Source organism: Oncorhynchus kisutch, linkage group LG6 (genome assembly GCF_002021735.2).
Source record: "Oncorhynchus kisutch isolate 150728-3 linkage group LG6, Okis_V2, whole genome shotgun sequence".
In the NCBI taxonomy this organism is placed as follows: Eukaryota; Metazoa; Chordata; class Actinopteri; order Salmoniformes; family Salmonidae; genus Oncorhynchus; species Oncorhynchus kisutch.
The window spans coordinates 4064237-4088845 of record NC_034179.2 but is presented as its reverse complement, the minus strand read 5'-3'; the positions used below and the strand labels follow the sequence as shown (position 1 = coordinate 4088845).

General features: G+C 44.4%; 1 protein-coding gene across 1 annotated transcript in view; it reads left to right on the top strand.

Moving 5' to 3' along the window:
* The window catches only part of LOC109882175 (sorting nexin-30), a 55729-nt gene that overhangs the window by 2358 nt on the left and 28762 nt on the right, over positions 1-24609 (top strand). Inside the window, 2 exon segments of the mRNA XM_031826016.1 lie at positions 19726-19914; positions 23499-23607. Of these exon segments, the coding sequence (XP_031681876.1) occupies positions 19726-19914; positions 23499-23607 (298 nt within the window).

Below are 24609 nucleotides of genomic sequence, written 5' to 3'. Positions count from 1 at the left end.
GTGTCTCCTGTTATGTTCAGATCATAGTGTCTCCTGTTATGTTCAGCTCATAGTGTCTCCTGTTATGTTCAGCTCATAGTGTCTCCTGTTACTGTCCTCCCTTTCACTGACTGTTATGTTCAGCTCATAGTGTCTCCTGTTATGTTCAGCTCATAGTGTCTCCTGTTATGTTCAGCTCATAGTGTCTCCTGTTACTGTCCTCTCTTCCACTGACTGTTATGTTCAGCTCATAGTGTCTCCTGTTATGTTCAGCTCATAGTGTCTCCTGTTATGTTCAGCTCATAGTGTCTCCTGTTATGTTCAGCTCATAGTGTCTCCTGTTACTGTCCTCTCTTCCACTGACTGTTATGTTCAGTTCATAGTGTCTCCTGTTACTGTCCTCTCTTCTACTGACTGTTATGTTCAGCTCATAGTGTCTCCTGTTACTGTCCTCTCTTCCACTGACTGTTATGTTCAGTTCATAGTGTCTCCTGTTACTGTCCTCTCTTCCACTGACTGTTATGTTCAGCTCATAGTGTCTCCTGTTACTGTCCTCTCTTCCACTGACTGTTATGTTCAGCTCATAGTGTCTCCTGTTATGTTCAGATCATAGTGTCTCCTGTTATGTTCAGCTCATAGTGTCTCCTGTTATGTTCAGCTCATAGTGTCTCCTGTTACTGTCCTCCCTTCCACTGACTGTTATGTTCAGCTCATAGTGTCTCCTGTTATGTTCAGCTCATAGTGTCTCCTGTTACTGTCCTCCCTTCTACTGACTGTTATGTTCAGCTCATAGTGTCTCCTGTTATGTTCAGCTCATAGTGTCTCCTGTTATGTTCAGCTCATAGTGTCTCCTGTTATGTTCAGCTCATAGTGTCTCCTGTTACTGTCCTCCCTTCCACTGACTTATGTTCAGCTCATAGTGTCTCCTGTTATGTTCAGCTCATAGTGTCTCCTGTTATGTTCAGCTCATAGTGTCTCCTGTTACTGTCCTCTCTTCCACTGACTGTTATGTTCAGCTCATAGTGTCTCCTGTTACTGTCCTCTCTTCCACTGACTGTTATGTTCAGTTCATAGTGTCTCCTGTTACTGTCCTCTCTTCCACTGACTGTTATGTTCAGCTCATAGTGTCTCCTGTTACTGTCCTCTCTTCCACTGACTGTTATGTTCAGCTCATAGTGTCTCCTGTTACTGTCCTCTCTTCCACTGACTGTTATGTTCAGTTCATAGTGTCTCCTGTTATGTTCAGTTCATAGTGTCTCCTGTTATGTTCAGCTCATAGTGTCTCCTGTTACTGTCCTCTCTTCCACTGACTGTTATGTTCAGCTCATAGTGTCTCCTGTTATGTTCAGCTCATAGTGTCTCCTGTTATGTTCAGCTCATAGTGTCTCCTGTTACTGTCCTCCCTTCTACTGACTGTTATGTTCAGCTCATAGTGTCTCCTGTTACTGTCCTCCCTTCCACTGACTGTTATGTTCAGCTCATAGTGTCTCCTGTTATGTTCAGCTCATAGTGTCTCCTGTTATGTTCAGCTCATAGTGTCTCCTGTTATGTTCAGATCATAGTGTCTCCTGTTATGTTCAGCTCATAGTGTCTCCTGTTATGTTCAGCTCATAGTGTCTCCTGTTACTGTCCTCCCTTCCACTGACTGTTATGTTCAGCTCATAGTGTCTCCTGTTATGTTCAGCTCATAGTGTCTCCTGTTATGTTCAGTTCATAGTGTCTCCTGTTATGTTCAGCTCATAGTGTCTCCTGTTACTGTCCTCTCTTCCACTGACTGTTATGTTCAGCTCATAGTGTCTCCTGTTATGTTCAGCTCATAGTGTCTCCTGTTATGTTCAGCTCATAGTGTCTCCTGTTATGTTCAGCTCATAGTGTCTCCTGTTACTGTCCTCTCTTCCACTGACTGTTATGTTCAGTTCATAGTGTCTCCTGTTACTGTCCTCTCTTCCACTGACTGTTATGTTCAGCTCATAGTGTCTCCTGTTACTGTCCTCTCTTCCACTGACTGTTATGTTCAGTTCATAGTGTCTCCTGTTACTGTCCTCTCTTCCACTGACTGTTATGTTCAGCTCATAGTGTCTCCTGTTACTGTCCTCTCTTCCACTGACTGTTATGTTCAGCTCATAGTGTCTCCTGTTATGTTCAGATCATAGTGTCTCCTGTTATGTTCAGCTCATAGTGTCTCCTGTTATGTTCAGCTCATAGTGTCTCCTGTTACTGTCCTCCCTTCCACTGACTGTTATGTTCAGCTCATAGTGTCTCCTGTTATGTTCAGCTCATAGTGTCTCCTGTTATGTTCAGTTCATAGTGTCTCCTGTTATGTTCAGCTCATAGTGTCTCCTGTTACTGTCCTCTTCCACTGACTGTTATGTTCAGCTCATAGTGTCTCCTGTTATGTTCAGCTCATAGTGTCTCCTGTTATGTTCAGCTCATAGTGTCTCCTGTTACTGTCCTCCCTTCTACTGACTGTTATGTTCAGCTCATAGTGTCTCCTGTTACTGTCCTCTCTTCTACTGACTGTTATGTTCAGCTCATAGTGTCTCCTGTTATGTTCAGCTCATAGTGTCTCCTGTTATGTTCAGCTCATAGTGTCTCCTGTTATGTTCAGCTCATAGTGTCTCCTGTTATGTTCAGCTCATAGTGTCTCCTGTTACTGTCCTCCCTTCCACTGACTGTTATGTTCAGCTCATATCTGTTTTCTTTCTGTTGTCTGGTGGTCAAAGCAAGACTGAAAACCCTCACTTTGTTGCTCTCTCTCAATTCAGTTCAGTTTCAATTCAAAGGGCTTTATTGGCATGGGAAACCTATGTTAACATTGCCAAAGCAAATGAAATAGATAATAATCAAAAGTGAAATAAACAATCGAAATGAACTGTACACATCAGACTCCCAAAACGAAAAGACATTTTAAATGTCATATGGCTATGTACAGTGTTGTAACAATGTGCAAATAGTTAAAGTACAAAAGGGGAAAATAAATAAGCATAAATATGGGTTGTATTGTATTTGTATTTACAATGGTGTTTGTTCTTCACTGGTTGACCCTTTCTTGTGGCAACAGGTCACACATCTTGTTGCTGTGATGGAACACTGTGGAATTTCACCCAGTAGATATGGGAGTTTATCAAAATTGGGTTTGTTTTTTAATTCTTTGTGTAATCTGAGGGAAATATGTCTCTCTATGGTCATACATTGGGCAGGAGCTCAGTTTCCACTTTGCCCCATTGTATACAGTACTGTGCAAAAAATTTTGAAAAAAATACTAAAATAATTATTAAATTATAATAATTATAAATTATATAATAATAATAATTATTATTATTAAAATACTGTAAAGTAAGAATGCTTTCAGAAAATAAATTAATATATATATATATATATATATATATATATTATGTTAATAGTTTATATTTATAAATTAACTAAATGCAATGTGAGTGAGCAGAAGAAACATCAAATCCATATCTGGTGTGACCACCCCTTCAAAACAGCATCTATTCTTGTAGGTACACTTGCTTAAAGTCAGGGATTTTGTAGGCATGTAGTCAGGTGTATGATTAACCAATTATACCAAACAGGTGCAAAAGATCATACATTCATTATGTACAGTTGAAACACAATCATTAACTTAAACAGAAACAGCTGTGTAGCAGGAATACAACTGGGTTTTTAATTGATCAGGGACAGTACCAGTAAAATGTTTGGACACACATACTTGTTCAAGGGTTTTTCTTAATTTTTTACTATTTTCTAGATTGTAGAATAATATTGAAGACGTCAAAACTATGACATAACACAAATGGAATAATTTAGTAACCAAATAAGTGTTAAACCAATCAAAATAGATTTTAGATTCTTCAAAGTAGCCACCCTTTGCCTTGATGACAGCTTTGCACATTCTTGGCATTCTCTCAACCAGCTTCATGAGGTGAAGCATTTCAATTGACAGATGTGCCTTGTTGAAAGTTGAATAGTGGAATTTCTTTACAAGGTAGGGGTGGTATATAGAATGCGATTCAGTCAATCAGTTGTGTTGTGACAAGGTAGGGGTGGTATATAGAAGATAGCCATATTTGGTAAAATACCAAGTCCATATTATGATATTCTCAAGAACAACTCAAACAAGCAAAGAGAAATGACAGTCCATCATTACTTTAAGACATGAAGGTCAGTCAATCTGGAAAATGTCCTCTGCAGCAGAGGTAACTCTGGGTCTTCCTTTCCTGTGGCGGTCCTCATGAGAGCCAGTTTCATCGTAGCACTTGATGGTTTATGCGACTGCACCTAAAGAAAATTCTTTAAATTTTCCAGATTGACTGACCTTCATGTCTTAAAGTAATGATGGACTGTCATTTCTCTTTGCTTGTTTGATCTGTTCTTACCCTAATATGGACTTGGTATTTTACCAAATAGGGCTATCTTCTGTTTACCACCCCTACATTGTCACAACACACCTGATTGGCTCAAACACATTCAGGAATGAAATTCCACAACTTAACAAGCCACACCTGTTAATTGAAATGCATTCCAGGTGACTACCTCATGAAGCCGGTTGAGAGAATGCCAAGAATGTGCAAAGCTGCCATCAAGTCACAAGGGTAGCTACTTTGATGAATCTCAAATATATTTTGATTTGATTAACATTCATTTGGTTACTACATGATTCCATATGTGTCATTTCATAGTTTTGATGTCTTCACTATTATTCTACCATGTAGAAAATAGTCCAAAGAAAGAAGTAACAGCCTTGAATGAGACGGTTTGTCCAAACTTTCTGTAAGTACAACATTTGTGTGACTGACACCTTTTAATGAGAGGTCTAATAATATTTAATAATGTCTTCCCTCCAAATTCATATGCATTATATAAATAGGGCCTTTTAATTTGGTCTGGCTTGCCCATTCCAAATTAAATAGATTTTTTTTGGGGGGGGCTCATTAATTTTTAATTAATTAAAAAAATTTCTCCCCCAGCCTTATTCTAAAATGGATTCAATATGTTTCTCCCCTCATCAATCTACAGACAATACCCTCTAATGACAGCTTGAGATGTTTTTTATTTTTTTTGCAAATGTAAAAAAAACGGATCACGTTTCCATAAGTATTCAGACCCTTTACTCAGTACTTTGTTGAAGCACCTTTTGGCAGTGATTACAGCCTCCGATTGTCTTCTTGGGTATGATGCTACAAGCTTGACACACCTGTATTTGGGGAGTTTCTCCCATTCTTCTCTGTTTTGGTACAGATACTAGAGAGACCTTCTTTGTCTCCACCCATTCAGCATGGTTCACACCCTCTTAAGCCTTAGACCACACCCATCTCTTTAAGGATTCACATGTGAGGCCATGTGCTAAACAGTCAGTACGGTAGTGTACTATATAAAGGGTTAAGGCTGGTTTGTACTTTGTCTATCGGCATGTCTGTAGCTATACAGTTGTCGCAGTGACATCATGAACATTCTATTGTCATAATAAACACACAAAAAAGGACAGGCAGCCTGGTGGTCCAGAATAGCATTAATGTTGTGTTATAACTCCAATAAACCCATCCGTTTAAACATTAATTTAGTAAATGTTAATTTAGAAAACCAGGCAACTAAAAGCAACTTTCTAAACAATGTTTTGGTTCGTTTCTAACTCGTTAGCTAGTTAGCTAGCATTAAGGTAACTGGCTAGCCAGTTCAAATAATGGCCATATCATAACTGACAACGTCTTTTAACTTAAGCTAATTTTAATTCATTATTACAGGAAAATAAACTCACAATAAGATCATTATTTACAAGTTAACGGCGAGCTAATTACAGAAAATGGTTTTACGGTTGTGAGTGTGATGAAGTAAAAGCAGGGTATTCTACCGGACAATTTCAGAACTTGGACACTGTCTCGTTGGCCTAACGTTATATCCTAATATGACTTTGGTGCAGGTCATGTTGTTCTACACATGTCCGTTTCTGGTAAACACACACTATATCAGATACAATCTAAGTTTATTTATCACATTCGCAGGATACAGAAGGTGTAAACAGTACAGTGAAACGGTTACTTATGTCGTGGATTGTTTCGTTTTGATATGTACCGTTATATATATACATATTTATATTTATTTTCTCCCTCATGTAAAAATAGCCTTTTAAATGACAAAAATATCAAGCATAATATTTTAAACTATTAAATGCTCAGAATTGAGGAAATTGTACTTTTTCCTCTCGTCTTTGTAATAATCAGGAAGCCTGAGAGAACAATCCGAGTTGATGGGGAGTTTATATTCATGAGCTTACCTTGACCTACAGCTGCCTTGTGGTTGTTGCCAGGTAACAAGGTAAACAAAGGACCACATGTCATTGATGAACCAGGTAAACATATGTCATTCCCAGTCTACTGTTGAACATCAGACAAACTGCAGCAATTAATTACAGAATACAGTTCACTGATACACTTCCTCAGCAGAATGAGTAAAGCCTGAGACACCGATTTAGAAGCTGAGACATAAGAGAATGTACATGGAAACAGCATACAATAAGTGTACTGGACAATTTATTGGTGCCTATGCATGAGCATTAGAAATGACAATATGTTCAGAATTGTATTTATTTATTTTTTATTTAACCTTTTATTTAACTTGACAAGTCAGTTAAGAACAAATTCTTATTTACAATGACGGCCAAACCCGGACGACGCTGGGCCAATTGTGAGCCGCCCTCTGGGACTCCCAATCACGGCCAGATGTGATGCAGCCTGGATTCGAACCAGGGACTGTAGTGACATAGCACTGAGATGCAGTGCTTTAGACCGCTGCTCCCACTCTGGGAGCCCTGTACTCTATGTATTGATCAGACATTTATTTGATCATTTACAATCGGCCAAAATATTGATCAACGTGAACACATGAGAAATAATGGTGAGACATCATTTGACAGAGAACTGATTAGAGCCATAAGCCATAATATAGTAACAAAAATCTGATATCATATCACGTAAAAGTGAATTACTTAGGCTTTAGGAAATGTAACCAACTAAGAGATTGATGGGAGACAAGCTTCAGTCACCCACTAGTGAATTACTTCGTCTCAATTTGAAATATGCAATATTTGGTCTTTAATTTGTTTTCTTCTTCTTCTTCTTCAATTAAACTTTTAAATGTTAATTATTTTGGAAATGTTTGTGTGCCTTAAATGCTCAATTGATGCAGATTTTAAATGAATGACTCTGACTTACAGTATCTTCCGGTCCGTCTTCACAGCACTTCCCTCCTTCTTTGCCTTGGGAAAGCCGAGCACAGCACTTCCCTCCTTCTTTGCCTTGGGAAAGCCGAGCACAGCACTTCCCTCCTTCTTTGCCTTGGGAAAGCCGAGCACAGCACTTCCCTCCTTCTTTGCCTTGGGAAAGCCGAGCACAGCACTTCCCTCCTTCTTTGCCTTGGGAAAGCAGAGTTTTTTTGTATCACACCACTCCTGCTGCGGGGGGTTCGGCTGGCTGCGGGGGGTTCGGCTGGCTGCAGGGGGTTCGGCTGGCTGCGGGGGGTTCGGCTGGGTGCGGGGGGTTCGGCTGGGTGCGGGGGGTTCGGCTGGCTGCGGGGGGTTCGGCTGGCTGCGGGGGGTTCGGCTGGGTGCGGGGGGTTCGGCTGGCTGCGGGGGGTTCGGCTGGGTGCGGGGGGTTCGGCTGGCTGCGGGGGGTTCGGCTGGCTGCGGGGGGTTCGGCTGGCTGCGGGGGGTTCGGCTGGCTGCGGGGGGTTCGACTGGGTGCGGGGGGTTCGGCTGGCTGCGGGGGGTTCGGCTGGCTGCGGGGGGTTCGGCTGGGTGCGGGGGCTGGGAAGCTGTGGCGACAGAGTTCTAAAACGTCTGTCAACCTCCACCCTACTCCATTTTGGAACGGCAAAATATGATTTCCAGGGGTAAATTACAAGTGCTGTACACATCACAACTCCTTTTTTTTGTGGACAACATTCCTTCAAGCCAGCTGTGTGTGCTGGCAGTTCTCAGGCTCAATGTAAGGGGCGTAGGGATGGAAGAACAGCAACCATATTGTGACTAACAGGAAAATTCTAACTATTATAGGAAATATACCGTTCACAAGTCAAAGCAGACACGGTTGCATTATCTAAAGTTAGCCCCCCCCAACCCTTTCCCTCCAAAAATGTTGGCTACCGTGTCAGACTCGTCAAACTATGATAACGTTACTTTTATTAGATTCAGCGTTTGCAAGATCCACTGTCAATGAAAGTACAGCATCCGTCTTCAGGATTAGCTTCCCTGGCAAGACCCATCCACATTTTCTCCACAATTGATAGATCAACTTCCCTCCAAAACGCGTGACCTGATCCTAATGTTCAGCCTGTTTCCACCTGAAAATGAAAAGCCACTGCTGTCGGATCATTGTTCAGAAGATAGTGTAAAGTTAAGTCTACGCTGTGACGTCCAGTCACAACGCCAACAGTGCATGCTGGGAAGTAGCTACAGCACCTTCAGAAAGTATTCCGTAGCCCTGGACTTTTTCTACATTGTTGTTATGTTGTTACAGCCTTATTATAAAATTAATACAAATAAATACACATCAATTTACACACAGTACATAATGACAAAGGGTAAACAGGTTTTTTAGACATTTTTGTCTAAAAACCCAATGGTCACTCTGACAGAGCTCTCGCGTTCCTCTGTGGAGATGGGAGAACCTTCCAGAAGGACAACCATCTCTGCAGCACTCCACCAATCAGGCCTTTATGATAGAGTGGCCACTCCTCTAAGGCACATGACAGCCCACTTGGAGTTTGCCAAAAGGCACCTAGAGACTCTCAGACCATGAGAAAACAAGATTCTCTAGTCTGATGAAACCAAGATTGAACTCTTTGGCCTGAATGCCAAGTGTCACTTCTGGAGGAAACCTGGCACCATCCCTACTATGAAGTATGCTGTTGGCAGCATCATGCTGTGGGGATGTTTTTCAGCGGCAGGGACAGGGAGACTAGTCAGGATCGAGGGAAAGATGAACAGAGCAAAGTACAGAGAGATGCTTGATGAAAACCTGCTCCAGAGTGCTCAGGACCTCAGACTGGGGTTAAGGTTCACCTTCCAACAGGACAACGACCCTATGCACACAGCCAAGACAATGCAGGAGTGGCTTCGGGACAAGTCTCTGAATGTCCTTGAGTGGCCCAGCCAGAGCCTGGACTTGAACCTGGTCGAACATCTCTGGAGAGACCTGAAATTAGCTGTGCAGCAACACTCCCCATCTAACCTGACAGAGCTGGAGAGGATCTGCAGAGAAGAATGGGAGAAACTCCCCAAATACAGGTGTGGCAGCTTGTAGCGTCATACCGAAGAATACTAGATGCTGTAATCGCTGCCAAAGGTTCTTCAACAAAGTACTGAGTAAAGGGTCTGAATACTTATGCAAATGTGATTTTTCCGTTTTTTTATTTGCAAACATTTTTGCTTTGTCATTATGGGGTATTGTGATGTCATTATGGGTTATTGTGATGTCATTATGGGCTATTGTGATGTCATTATGGGGTATTGTGATGTCATTATGGGTTATTGTGATGTCATTATGGGCTATTGTGATGTCATTATGGGCTATTGTGATGTCATTATGGTTTATGGTTTATTGTGTGTAGATTGATGAGGGGAATTTTTTGGATGGGGGGTCAGGGACCAGTAACTTACTTTATGTGGGAATCTGAGACAAAGCGTCAATCCGTTAGCTTAGATTTGCCTCCTATAAAACCTACACATCAGATGTTTTCTAAATGCTCACCAGCTTTGCCACACTACACATCTCTTTTACATTGTAGCTGAGTCTACATCAATATTGGCAGTTGACAACTTGGAATACATCTGGTGTGGCAGAGATGTCGGGACAGTGATTTCGTCTTGATAACTTGTCTTGTAGCTACAGAGATTTCGTTGACACCACATGACACTAGAGATGCTTTACTACCAGAGAGCAAACTGTATCCTGTCTAATAGGCCCGAAGAACACAGATGAGATGGTGCAGAGCTCTCATTTAAAGCCATGAAATGGCCTCCTTTAGTAGTATTATTTCAAAATGGCCTCCTTTTAATAGTATAATTTCAAAATGAATGAAACACAAATAAAAACAAACCCCAATTTGGCTTCTTTTGTTTTTTGTAAGTTACTGCAGGTTACTGTTTCAGTGTCGGTGGCCCTCAGCCCTACCTGTTCTGTGTTGTCACCTGGGACTGTGTTGTCACCTGGGACTGTGTTGTCACCTGGGACGTCTGGTCATTCTCTACCTGTTCTGTGTTGTCACCTGGGACTGTGTTGTCACCTGGGACGTCTGGTCATTCTCTACCTGTTCTGTGTTGTCACCTGGGACATCTGGTCATTCTCTACCTGTTCTGTGTTGTCACCTGGGACATCTGGTCATTCTTTACCTGTTCTGTGTTGTCACCTGGGATGTCTGGTCATTCTTTACCTGTTCTGTGTTGTCACCTGGGACATCTGGTCATTCTCTACCTGTTCTGTGTTGTCACCTGGGACATCTGGTCATTCTCTACCTGTTCTGTGTTGTCACCTGGGACATCTGGTCATTCTCTACCTGTTCTGTGTTGTCACCTGGGACATCTGGTCATTCTCTACCTGTTCTGTGTTGTCACCTGGGACATCTGGTCATTCTTTACCTGTTCTGTGTTGTCACCTGGGACATCTGGTCATTCTCTACCTGTTCTGTGTTGTCACCTGGGACATCTGGTCATTCTTTACCTGTTCTGTGTTGTCACCTGGGACATCTGGTCATTCTTTACCTGTTCTGTGTTGTCACCTGGGACATCTGGTCATTCTTTACCTGTTCTGTGTTGTCACCTGGGACATCTGGTCATTCTTTACCTGTTCTGTGTTGTCACCTGGGACATCTGGTCATTCTCTACCTGTTCTGTGTTGTCACCTGGGACATCTGGTCATTCTTTACCTGTTCTGTGTTGTCACCTGGGACATCTGGTCATTCTTTACCTGTTCTGTGTTGTCACCTGGGACATCTGGTCATTCTCTACCTGTTCTGTGTTGTCACCTGGGACATCTGGTCATTCTTTACCTGTTCTGTGTTGTCACCTGGGACATCTGGTCATTCTTTACCTGTTCTGTGTTGTCACCTGGGACATCTGGTCATTCTCTACCTGTTCTGTGTTGTCACCTGGGACATCTGGTCATTCTCTACCTGTTCTGTGTTGTCACCTGGGACATCTGGTCATTCTTTACCTGTTCTGTGTTGTCACCTGGGACATCTTGTCATTCTTTACCTGTTCTGTGTTGTCACCTGGGACATCTGGTCATTCTCTACCTGTTCTGTGTTGTCACCTGGGACATCTGGTCATTCTCTACCTGTTCTGTGTTGTCACCTGGGACGTCTGGTCATTCTCTACCTGTTCTGTGTTGTCACCTGGGACATCTGGTCATTCTCTACCTGTTCTGTGTTGTCACCTGGGACATCTTGTCATTCTCTACCTGTTCTGTGTTGTCACCTGGGACATCTTGTCATTCTCTACCTGTTCTGTGTTGTCACCTGGGACGTCTGGTCATTCTCTACCTGTTCTGTGTTGTCACCTGGCACGTCTGGTCATTCTCTACCTGTTCTGTGTTGTCACCTGGGACGTCTGGTCATTCTCTACCTGTTCTGTGTTGTCAACTGGGACGTCTGGTCATTCTCTACCTGTTCTGTGTTGTCACCTGGGACGTCTGGTCATTCTCTACCTGTTCTGTGTTGTCACCTGGGACGTCTGGTCATTCTCTACCTGTTCTGTGTTGTCACCTGGGACGTCTGGTCATTCTCTACCTGTTCTGTGTTGTCACCTGGGACATCTGGTCATTCTCTACCTGTTCTGTGTTGTCACCTGGGACGTCTGGTCATTCTCTACCTGTTCTGTGTTGTCACCTGGGACGTCTGGTCATTCTCTAAAAGCGGCTGCTTTCCAAATGGAACCCAGTTCTACTTTAGACCAGAGCCCTATAGAACCCTATTCCCTATATAGTGTACTACTTTAGACCAGAGCCCTATGGAACCCTATTCCCTATATAGTGTACTACTTTAGACCAGAGCCCTATAGAACCCTGTTCCCTATATAGTGTACTACTTTAGACCAGAGACCAATAGAACCCTATTCCCTATATAGTACACTACTTTAGACCAGAGCCCTATAGAACCCTATTCCCTATATAGTGCACTACTTTAGACCAGGGCCCTATGGAACCCTGTTACATATATAGTGTACTACTTTAGACCAGAGACATATAGAACCCTATTCCCTATATAGTGCACTACTTTAGACCAGAGCCCTATGGAACCCTATTCCCTATATAGCACACAACTTTAGACCAGAGCCCTATGGAACCCTATTCCCTATATAGCACACAACTTTAGACCAGAGCCCTATGGAACCCTATTCCCTATATAGCACACAACTTTAGACCAGAGCCCTATGGAACCCTATTCCCTATGTAGCGCACTACTTTAGACCAGAGCCCTATGGAACCCTATTCCCTATGTAGTGCACTACTTTAGAGCAGAGCCCTATGGGTGCCATTTGGGATGTGAAGGGGAATGTGTGACAAACGTCCTCGTGATTAACATGGAGCCATGAAAGTTTATTTTGAGCTTGAATTTTAACCACCGCTGTCTGAACCTGAGGGGGACTCCGAGATGTGAATATAGACTAGAGAGCGGAAGGACTTTTAACTTACTTAACCTAGTTAATAGCCGTTTTTAAATGTTCTCAGGCACGATAGGAGTGTCTCCCTTTCTTCAGAACATGGCCCTTTTAAACAATTTATTATATTACAGACAGACAGGGAAACAATAACCTCTTCAACCACTGCGTTTTTCACTGCTTTACTTCTTAGACGAACATTGTTGTTGTCTGTTCAGAAAGGACATCTTTATGAAGCTACATCTCAAAGCTGGCTGGGCAGTCTGTCACTGTTTCCAGTAGCTGGGCAGTGTGTCACTGTTTCCAGTAGCTGGGCAGTCTGTCACTGTTTCCAGTAGCTGGGCAGTGTGTCACTGTTTCCAGTAGCTGGGCAGTCTGTCACTGTTTCCAGTAGCTGGGCAGTCTGTCACTGTTTCCAGTAGCTGGGCAGTGTGTCACTGTTTCCAGTAGCTGGGCAGTCTGTCACTGTTTCCAGTAGCTGGGCAGTCTGTCACTGTTTCCAGTAGCTGGGCAGTGTGTCACTGTTTCCAGTAGCTGGGCAGTCTGTCACTGTTTCCAGTAGCTGGGCAGTGTGTCACTGTTTCCAGTAGCTGGGCAGTGTGTCACTGTTTCCAGTAGCTGGGCAGTGTGTTACTGTTTCCAGTAGCTGGGCAGTGTGTCACTGTTTCCAGTAGCTGGGCAGTGTGTCACTGTTTCCAGTAGCTGGGCAGTCTGTCACTGTTTCCAGTAGCTGGGCAGTGTGTCACTGTTTCCAGTAGCTGGGCAGTGTGTCACTGTTTCCAGTAGCTGGGCAGTGTGTCACTGTTTCCAGTAGCTGGGCAGTGTGTCACTGTTTCCAGTAGCTGGGCAGTGTGTCACTGTTTCCAGTAGCTGGGCAGTGTGTCACTGTTTCCAGCAGCAGTAGCTGGGCAGTGTGTCACTGTCTTTTTAAACGAGGACATAATTTAAGGCCTATATTACAAAGCGTTCTCTCCTCCCCACCACGATTACAATGCTGATTTGATGTCCTGATACAGTTGTTCCCTCTAAACTGTGCTCATTCGCAGTAGCCCCAAGACTGCCACGCAGCTCCACAGGACTGCCGTGATATCAGCTCAGAGAGAAGCACACGATTTAACTTCACTTCTAGAGCAGCGGTCACCAACCGGTCCATCACCAAGGCATTCCTAGTCGATCACCAAACATTTGTGTAAAAACGCAACGATAAAGCTTTGTGTTCCTATTTTGTTATTCATTCATCTCGGGTTGTTGACGGTAGGTGCACCTCATTCAGCTGTCCTGCACCGCCAGGTAGATCAACGGCTGCCATTTTGAACCATTTCAAGTGTCTGCAGGTACAAACTCTTCCTTCCCGGTGGACCCAGAGAGGAAATCAAGTGTACTATAGGCCTACCGCTGGGCAATCAGATGGCTCAGATTACCGTGTCAGTAACGTAGCAACATAAAGGAAAGCTACCGCAAAGTTGAGACTGTGAGATGTAAAATGTTTTAAACCCCACGACTAGAGAGAGACTGTCAACGAATACAGCAAAGAGATGCTGTTTTTATGAGTGACTTCATGTTTCAGTTCTTATTCAGAACTGTTAACACTTTGTAGTCAACTCTTTTATAAGCCATAAAATGTGTGTTCACCCTACTTCCACTCACGCTACAACAAGCACTGCAGCAGTAATGAATGAGGAGGAAAGTGTCTCTATAGGCTTGTGTTGTTGTTATTAGAGGCTTGGGTCTTTTTTTAAATCGAGGAATATTTCATTTTCTCTGTTCATTGGAGTAACAACATGAATTTGTGCATGAGGCAGAAATAATGCGGTGCTACTCGAGTTTCACCATCAGCTGGAAGACGGTGTACCTTTCTGGTCAGAGTCAGTGGAGGAAAGGGAGAGAGGAGAGACGTTAGGAGACTGACCCTCAGTCTGCTGCTCTCTCCCTCTGCTGAGACTGACCCTCAGTCTGCTGCTCTCTCCCTCTGCTGAGACTGACCCTCAAGTCTGCTGCTCTCTCCCTCTGCTGAGACTGACCCTCAGTCTGCTGCTCTCTCCCTCCACTGAGACTGACCCTCAATCTGCTGCTCTCTCCCTCTGCTGAGACTGACCCTCAGTCTGCTGCTCTCTCCCTCTGCTGAGACTGACCCTCAGTCTGCTGCTCTCTCCCTCTGCTGAGACTGACCCTCAGTCTGCTGCTCTCTCCCTCCGCTGAGACTGACCATCAGTCTGCTGCTCTCTCCCTCTGCTGAGACTGACCATCAGTCTGCTCCTCTCTCCCTCCGCTGAGACTGACCATCAGTCTGCTGCTCTCTCCCTCTGCTGAGACTGACCCTCAGTCTGCTGCTCTCTCCCTCCGCTGAGACTGACCCTCAGTCTGCTGCTCTCTCCCTCTGCTGAGACTGACTCTCAGTCTGCTGTTCTCTCCCTCTGCTGAGACTGACCATCAGATGCAGGCACCGACAACCCCTTAAAATAAAAAGCAAAATATTTAAATGAGTGCACGCTCAGTTGTGCTTCACAAGTAATATAACAACGGATCTATTACCGGTGTGATCATATAGCCTACCTAAAATTCAGATTTAAATTTTTTGTATTTTTTTAAATGGCCCGAACAACAATGCAAAGCCAATATGCGGTGATAATGCATTGGGCCTATAGCTTACTGCACAATCCTCATTGATCCATAACTGTTTTTATTGGTTAATGTTGCTGACGTTTTATTTAAGTCATGGAAAAAAACTAATCTGAGCGGGAAAAGTGATCTTGACTCAGAAGAGGTTGGTCACCAGTGTTAACAGGGAAAACTCTAGAACAATATCATCATTTCCCTTTACTGTGGCAAGTGTGATTGTGTCAACACAAGATAAGACACTTTCAGTGGAACAAAAACAAACTATGCAAAAGATTGTGTTGTTGGCGGAACACATTGGAGTAGGATTCTATTGCATTGACACGCACTACTCAGCTGTACTCTACACAGATCGGTGCGCCATAACCAATCAGAGCTGCAGTAGGCCTATATGCAAATAGACCATTGCCATATTTGGATCTGTGCCATTTACTTTGAACTGGACTGTGTTTACAGCATCAGCGGTCGTGAGTAGATGAACTGGACTGTGTTTACAGCATGAGCGGCCGTGACTAGATGTGCTTGTTTTGAGGGAGACCTGAGTGTAGCCACGTGTGTACATTTTGCTCATATCCTTTGCTAGTTAGTGAGTTATTAGCCCAGTTATAAATAATTTGTAGTCAGCAATAGAGGAGTGATTGTTTCCTACAAGAGCACAAAACATTTCTAGACATCTTTGAAAAGTGAGTCAGGTAAAGAGCTGTGTATTTTGAGACAGGCTTGAATAAGCTAAGTAGCCAATAGGCAGAGGGGAGCATAATGTGTCTGATTCTCTGTAATAATGGTATGGGAGGAATAATGCATTTTAATTTTGTAAAGTGGTTTCTTGCATCAAACAACACAACAACATTTTCAGTCACCTCACTGTCTGAAGGACAAGTGGATAAACAGGTTCATGTGAAGCCATGCATGTTTTTTTTCAAAAGTCTCATGAATTGTAGGCCTACATTGAACACCACACATTGGCTGCTACTGTAGTCTGAACGATAAAACAGCTATTTCCATGGTAAAATGTTATGGGATACATTTATCCATTGTTTTTGATTGCAGGCCACTCTGGTAGACCTACATTATGATCAAATAGCCACAGTAGTCTACATGGCCACTGTTAAACCTGTAACTGAAAGTAGGTACAGCCTCAGTGTTCACAGTAAACCTGTAACTTAGTGGGTACAGCCTCAGTGTTCACAGTAAAACTGTAACTTAGTGGGTACAGCCTCAGTGTTCACAGTAAAACTGTAACTTAGTGGGTACAGCCTCAGTGTTCACAGTAAACCTGTAACTTAGTGGGTACAGCCTCAGTGTTCACAGTAAACCTGTAACTTAAAGTAGGTACAGCCTCAGTGTTCACAGTAAACGCACGCGCTGGAAGTTGCACAGAATTTTAACAACGTTCAAGTTTGTGCTCAGCAGACCTGAAATTTGCTCAGTGATTTAAGAGATTAGAGGGAACATTGGGCAGGACCAAATCGGAGAGATGGAGCCAACCCATGTAATACTTTGTAGGTTAGCAGTAAAACCTTAATCTGCCCTGGCCTTGACAGGAAGGCCCTGGAGTAATATGATCACATCGGTTTGGTGGGTTCTTGTCAAGATTTCTAGCAGCTGTATGTAGCAGGGGCTGAATTTTATTTAGTGCTTTATCCGGGAAGCCGGACAAGGATTTCCTTGTGGCGGGCCGGGCGCATGCATGCTGACTTCAGACGCCAGTTGTACAGTGTTTCCTCCGACACATTGGTGCGGCTGGCTTCCGGTTTAAGTGAGCAGTTTGTCAAGAAGCAGTGCGCTGTGTTTCGGAGGATGCATGGCTCTCAACCTTCGCCTTTGCCGAGTCTGTATGGGAGTTTCAGCGATCAGGACAAGACTGTAACTACCAATTTGGATATCACGATAAAGGGGTAATTAAAAATAAAATGACGGTACCACCATAATTGAGGCCTAGTAGACCCATACTGCCAAAAACCTAAATAGGTAAAGGGAAGGAGAACATGGGAACAAAGGGGTGTGTCCAGGAAAGGCTCCATAAGGCTTTTAAATACCTATGATAACCATAACGATAACCATAATGATAACCATGATGATAACCATGATGATAACCATGATGATAACCATGATGATAACCATAATGATAACCATAATGATAGAAAACAAAAAAATGAGTTCAACCATAATTCATAATGCAATATTTATAGTTATATTCAATGATAACATATTTCTAAATGGAACAAAACAATAAATATAGCGCAAATAAAGAAAATTAGAATTGACGGACCAAAGGCTACCGCCATATAGAATCGGAGAACCAACTAGGAGCATGGAATGTGTGTTTTAGAATGGTCTGCGAGAATAATCGAGGCCTTAAGAGTCATTCATTCCGGATGAAATGTTTGGAGTGGGAAGTAACGACCCAACGCACAGGAACCTGGTGAAGTCCCTACTGATAGATCATCGGAAAAGGTTTGAATCAAGTGGGCACTTACCTGCAAGACAATAGTGTGGCAACAGTTTGACGAGAATACAGACAAGGTGCTGGAAGCAACAGCAAAGGGAGACGGAGACAGGAGGAGACAAACTGACAACCATCTTCGTCAGCCAAGCAGCGAAACGTTTTGGCGCAGTGGAGCAGATTCTTGCGAGAACACTGTATACCATGAACTGCAATAATCCACAAGATCAGTCACAGAAGGTCCTCAACAAACAGCACAAGGATGTCAGTGAGGAGCAACGACCACCCAGAACTACGGAGCATCTTGAGAATAGAAGCGTAAGGGCTGAATGGCATACAGTAGAAGACGGCAGAAGGACAGAACCAGGAAGATAACTGGCTTTATAGCAAATCCCTTTTGGAGTCACAAAGCAGCTACTAGGACAGAAGCGCAGTGGGAACCTGGTTTGTTCCAAAGAGGAGATTGACCATTACATTACACTGACAAGGAACAGGAGGTGGGGCAGTGTAATATCTTGATTAAACCCACCATCACCGGTCACAGAGTATTACGGTACAGAGTCAATGTGGAGGTTATATACAGGGTATTACGGTACAGAGTCAATGTGGAGGCTATATACAGGGTATTACGGTACAGAGTCAATGTGGAGGCTATATACAGAGGGAACCGGTACAGAGTCAATGTGGAGGCTATATACAGGGTGTTACGGTACAGAGTCAATGTGGAGGTTATATACAGGGTATTACGGTACAGAGTCAATGTGGAGGCTATATACAGGGAATTACGGTACAGAGTCAATGTGGAGGCTATATACAGGGTATTACGGTACAGAGTCAATGTGGAGACTATATACAGGAGGTACCACTTCGCAGGGACACTGATCCCCACCGTCTCGGTTAAGCCAGATAAGAGCCTTGGCCAGGTGTTTAACAGCAGCCTGAAGGACACAACATAAATCCAGGCCAACTGTCAGGACCTGGAGAAGCTAGCTGAGAGAGGTTGACCGGTCAGGAATGCCCGGCAAGTTAAAAGCATGGATGTATCAGCATGGCATCCTCCCAAGAATACTCTCGCCTCTGCTCATCTACGAAGTCCCCATCTCCACTGTCAAGAACTTTGAGAGGAAGGTCTGTGGAAGAAGAGAGGTCCAGCAGAGCAGTGGGAATGAGATGGCAAGGTGTCTGGACAGCAGGAGGTGGACAGGAAAGTCTTGTAGACTGACCCTTGGCAGGCAGAACCACACCGCATTAAGTTCTTGATCCAGGGGGTGCATGATGTCCTACCCAGCTCATCAAACCTGTTCTGCAGGGGGCAAAGTGGAAACTCCTGCATGCCCGCTATGCTCCAAGAGAGGGACCTTGGAGCTCATCGTAAGCTGCTGTCCTAAAGCTCTGAGAGGAGGCCGTTATCGCTGGCGCAATGTCCAGTTTCTCAAGCCCGTCACAGAAGCAATCTGCAGAGGAATCAGCAACAGTCAGAGAGCTCGGCCCAACTGTCAGAATTTCACTTTGGCTCGAGCTGGAACGCAGCCAGGCTCAAAATCCAAACCACCAGCAGGGGTCCTAGCTACTGCTCAGGACTGGCAGCTGACCGCAGACCTATTCCCCTTTTATATATTGCTCTCCGTTTGAGGCTCTGGCCTAAATTTGTGCTTTAATTAAAGGTGCCATTTGGGATGCAGGCCTCCTATCTGGGCTCAGGCTCTCCTCAGACAGCACCTGGTCTGTAAAACACCGATGGATAATAATAGCCTATGAACTAACATCTGGAAAACTGGGGTGTATTCACCCGGAAGCAAATGGGCTAGGTTACAGCGGAGGTTGTTCCCATAGCAACTGTGGCCTGTAAAACGGTAGGGGCCCGTCCCAAATGACACCATATTCCCTATATAGTGCACTACTTTAGACCAGAGCCCTATGGCACCCTATTCCCTACATAGTGCACTACTTTTGACCAGGGCCCAATAGGGTGCCATTTGGGACACAACCGTACTAATTATGTTGCTATTTACTTGTTTTCTGCTGCTAGGACCTGAGTCTGCCCAATGGGACGCCGGTGGAGACATCTAGTCCCGCCTCCTCATCTTCCCTCCTGAACCGGCTGCAGCTGGATGACGACCTGGATGGAGAAACACGTGACCTCTTCGTTACCGTCGAAGACCCGAAGAAACACGTCTCCACCATGGAGACCTACATCACCTACGTGGTCGCCACTAAGGTAGGTCCGTCCAGGAGATGTGGAAAATACTACCTGTAAATGGACCCGAAGAAACACGTCTCCACTATGGAGACCTACATCACCTACATGGTCGCCACTAAGGTAGGTCCGTCCAGGAGATGTGGAAAATACTACCTGTAAATGGACCCGAAGAAACACGTCTCCACTATGGAGACCTACATCACCTACGTGGTCGCCACTAAGGTAGGTCCGTCCAGGAGATGTGGAAAATACTACCTGTAATGTGGATGGAAGCATGGTATACTGAACAAAAATAAAAACACAACATGTAAAGTGTTGATCCCCATGTTTCACGAGCTGAAATAAAATATCCCCGAAATGTTCCATTATGCACATTTTGTGCACAAATTTGTTTACATCCCTGTTAATGAGCATTTCTCCTTTGCCAAGATAATCCGTCCACCTGACAGGTGTGGCATATCAAGAAGCCGATTAAACAGCATGATCATTACACAGGTGCACCTTGTACTGAGGACAATAAAATGGCACTCTAAAAATTATTTTAGAGTGCCCTTACATTCAATGAGCATTCTTGCAATTAGAATTCTGTGTTTTATATTGTCATCAAATAGACCGACCAACCAACTCATCCAATAGACCGACCGACTCATCCAATAGGCCGACCGACTCATCCAATAGACCGACCGACTCATCCAATAGACCGACCGACTCATCCAATAGGCCGAGCGACTCATCCAATAGGCCGAGCGACTCATCCAATAGGCCGAGCGACTCATCCAATAGGCCGAGCGACTCATCCAATAGGCCGAGCGACTCATCCAATAGGCCGAACGACTCATCCAATAGACCGAACGACTCATCCAATAGACCGACCGACTCATCCAATAGACCGACCGACTCATCCAATAGACCGACCGACTCATCCAACAGACCGACCGACTCATCCAATAGACCAACTTAGCGAGGGAACTTTGTTATTTCCTTAATTTCTTCCTCCTCATTTCCCTCCTGATCAGATGTCCAATCTAAACACCAAGACTGCTAATTGGAAAATCCTACAAACCAGGGAAGTTGTGGAATGCAGACCCAAGCTGTTGTTCTGGCTGTGGGAAGATGTTTTGCGTGTGGGTTGCTGAGGAGTATTATAATGGCCTGGGGCTGTTCTTCATGGTTCGGCCCCTTAGTTCTAGTGAAGGGAAATCTTAACGCTACAGCATAGAATGACATTCTAGATGATTCTGTGCTTCCAAATTTGTGGCAACAGTTTGGGGAAGGCCCTTTCCTGTTTCAACATGACAATGCCTCCGTGCACAAAGCACATTTGTTGAGATCGGTGTGGAAAAACTTGACTGTCCTCTACAGAGCCCTGACCTCAACCCCATCGAACACCTTTGGGTTGAATTGGACCGCCGACTGAGAGCCAGGCCTAATCAGCCATCAGTGCCTGACCTCACTAATGCTCTTGTGTTTGAATAGAAGCAAGTCCCCGCAGAAAAGTTCCAACATCTAGTGGTAATCTTTCCCAGAAGAGTGGAGGCTGTTATATCCGAGCAGGTGTCCACATACTTTAGGTCATGTGGTATACGTTACAAATCAAATCAAATTTTATGAATACAACCTTACAGTGAAATGCTTAACCCTTTAACCAACAGTGCAGTTTGTTTTTAAATACCACAAAAAAAGTAAGAGATAAGAATGATAAATAACTAAACGGCAGCAGTAAATAACAATAGCAAGGCCAATAGAGAGTCAATGTGGAGGCTATATACAGGGGGTACAGAGTCAATGTGGAGGCTATATACAGGGGTTACCGGTACAGAGTCAATGTGGAGGCTATATACAGGGGGTACAGAGTCAATGTGGAGGCTATATACAGGGGGTACAGAGTCAATGTGGAGGCTATATACAGGGGGTACAGAGTCAATGTGGAGGCTATATACAGGGGGTACAGAGTCAATGTGGAGGCTATATACAGGGGGTACAGAGTCAATGTGGAGGCTATATACAGGGGGTACAGAGTCAATGTGGAGGCTATATACAGGGTATTACGGTACAGAGTCAATGTGGAGGCTATATACAGGGGGTACCGGTACAGAGTCAATGTGGAGGCTATATACAGGGTGTTACGGTACAGAGTCAATGTGGAGGCTATATACAGGGGGTACCGGTACAGAGTCAATGGGGAGGCTATATGCAGGGTATTACGGTACAGAGTCAATGTGGAGGCTATATACAGGGGGTAACAGTACAGAGTCAATGTGGAGGCTATATACAGGGGGTAACGGTACAGAGTCAATGTGGAGGCTATATACAGGGGGTACAAATCTTTTCAGTCTCCTGAGGGGGAATAGGTTTTGTCGTGCCCTCTTCACGACTGTCTTGGGGTGCTTGGACCATGTTAGTTTGTTGGTGATGTGGACGCCAAGGAACTTGAAGCTCTCAACCTGCTCCACTGCAGGCCCGTCGATGAGAATGGGAGTGTGCTCGGGTACTCTTTTTCCTGTAGTCCACAATCATCTCCTTTGTCTTGATCCCATTGAGGAGGAGTTTGTTGTACGGTCAGGTCTCTGACCTCCTGACCTCCTCATCATTGTCGGTGATCAGGCTTACCACTGTTTTCATCTGCAAACTTGATGATGGTGTTGGAGTCGTGCTTGGCCGTGCAGTCATTAGTGAACAGGGAGTAGAGGAGGGGACTTAGCACGCACCCCTGAGGGGCCCCCATGTTAAGGATCAGCATGGCGGATGTGTTGTTACCTACCCTTACCACCTGGGGGCGGCCCGTCAGGAAGTCCAGGATCCAGTTGCAGAGGGAGGTGTTTAGTCCCAGGGTCCTTAGCTTCTTGATGAGCTTTGAAGACACTATGGTGTTGAACTTTGAGCTGTAGTCAATGAAAGCATTCTCAGGTAGGTGTTCCTTTTATCCAGGTGCGAAAGGGCATTCTGGATTTCAATAGAGTGCGTCATCTGTGGATCTGTTGGGGCAGTATGCAAATTGAATACGTCTAGGGTCTCTGGGATGATGGTGTTGATGTCAGCCATGACCAGCCTTTCAAAGCACTTCATGGCTACAGACGTGAGTGCTACGGAGTCGGGAGTCATTAAGGCAGGTTACCTTAGTGTTCTTGGGCACAGGGACTATGGTGGTCTGCTTAAAACATGCTGGTATTACAGACTCAGACAGGGAGAGGTTGAAAATGTCAGTTGCCAGCGCATGCTTGGAGTACACGTCCTGGTATTCCGTCTGGCCCTGCGGCCTTGTGAATGTTGACCTGTTTGAAAGTCTTACTCACATCGGCTACAGACCGTAATCACACAGTTGTCCGGAACAGCTGATGCTCTCATATCACGATTTAACAGGATGTGTTTTGGACGGAAGGTTGTTGGAGCGCCGCAGTGATGCATCCTGGAGAGGAGCGTTGGGATTGGACCAGATCAATATTTACCCTTATTACAGGGCGGCATCACCTAAAAAGCCCATATGCCATTGGTTGAGAGAAATTGTCATTGTTTCTTGGCAGTATTCTGTGAGGTTTTAGTCTTGTTGGATCAGGGTTAGGGTTAGGGGTTAGGTAACACAGTGTAACCCTCTCTCTCTCCAGACAACGCGGGTGGAGTTTGACCTACCAGAGTACTCTGTCAGGAGGCGCTACCAGGACTTTGACTGGCTCAGGACCAAGCTGGAGGACACCCAGCCCACACATCTCATACCAGTAAGTTAACCCTGACCCCTAACCCTAGACTACACATCTCATACCAGTAAGTTAACCCTGATCCCTAACCCTAGACTACACATCTCATACCAGTAAGTTAACCCTGACCCCTAACTCTAGACTACACATCTCATACCAGTAAGTTAACCCTGACCCCTATCCCTAGACTACACATTTCATACCAGTAAGTTAACCCTGACCCCTAACTCTAGACTACACATCTCATACCAGTAAGTTAACCCTGACCCCTAACCCTAGACTACACATCTCATACCAGTAAGTTAACCCTGACCCCTAACCCTAGACTACACATCTCATACCAGTAAGTTAACCCTGAGCCCTAACCCTAGACTACACATCTCATACCAGTAAGTTAACCCTGAGCCCTAACCCTAGACTACACATTTCATACCAGTAAGTTAACCCTGACCCCTAACCCTAGACTACACATCTCATACCAGTAAGTTAACCCTGACCCCTAACCCTAGACTACACATCTCATACCAGTAAGTTAACCCTGACCCCTAACCCTAGACTACACATCTCATACCAGTAAGTTAACCCTGACCCCTAACCCTAGACTACACATCTCATACCAGTAAGTTAACCCTGACCCCTAACCCTAGACTACACATATCATACCAGTAAGTTAACCCTGACCCCTAACCCTAGACTACACATCTCATACCAGTAAGTTAACCCTGACCCCTAACCCTAGACTACACATCTCATACCAGTAAGTTAACCCTGACCCCTAACCCTAGACTACACATCTCATACCAGTAAGTTAACCCTGAGCCCTAACCCTAGACTACACATCTCATACCAGTAAGTTAACCCTGAGCCCTAACCCTAGACTACACATCTCATACCAGTAAGTTATGTACAAGCGTAACTGGTAGGATCTGAACCCCTATTTCCCCACTTGGAAAACCATGTCTTAACCAAGAGGAATGACTCTCTTTCTCTTTCCCTCTCTCTCTTTTCTCTTTCTCTTTCC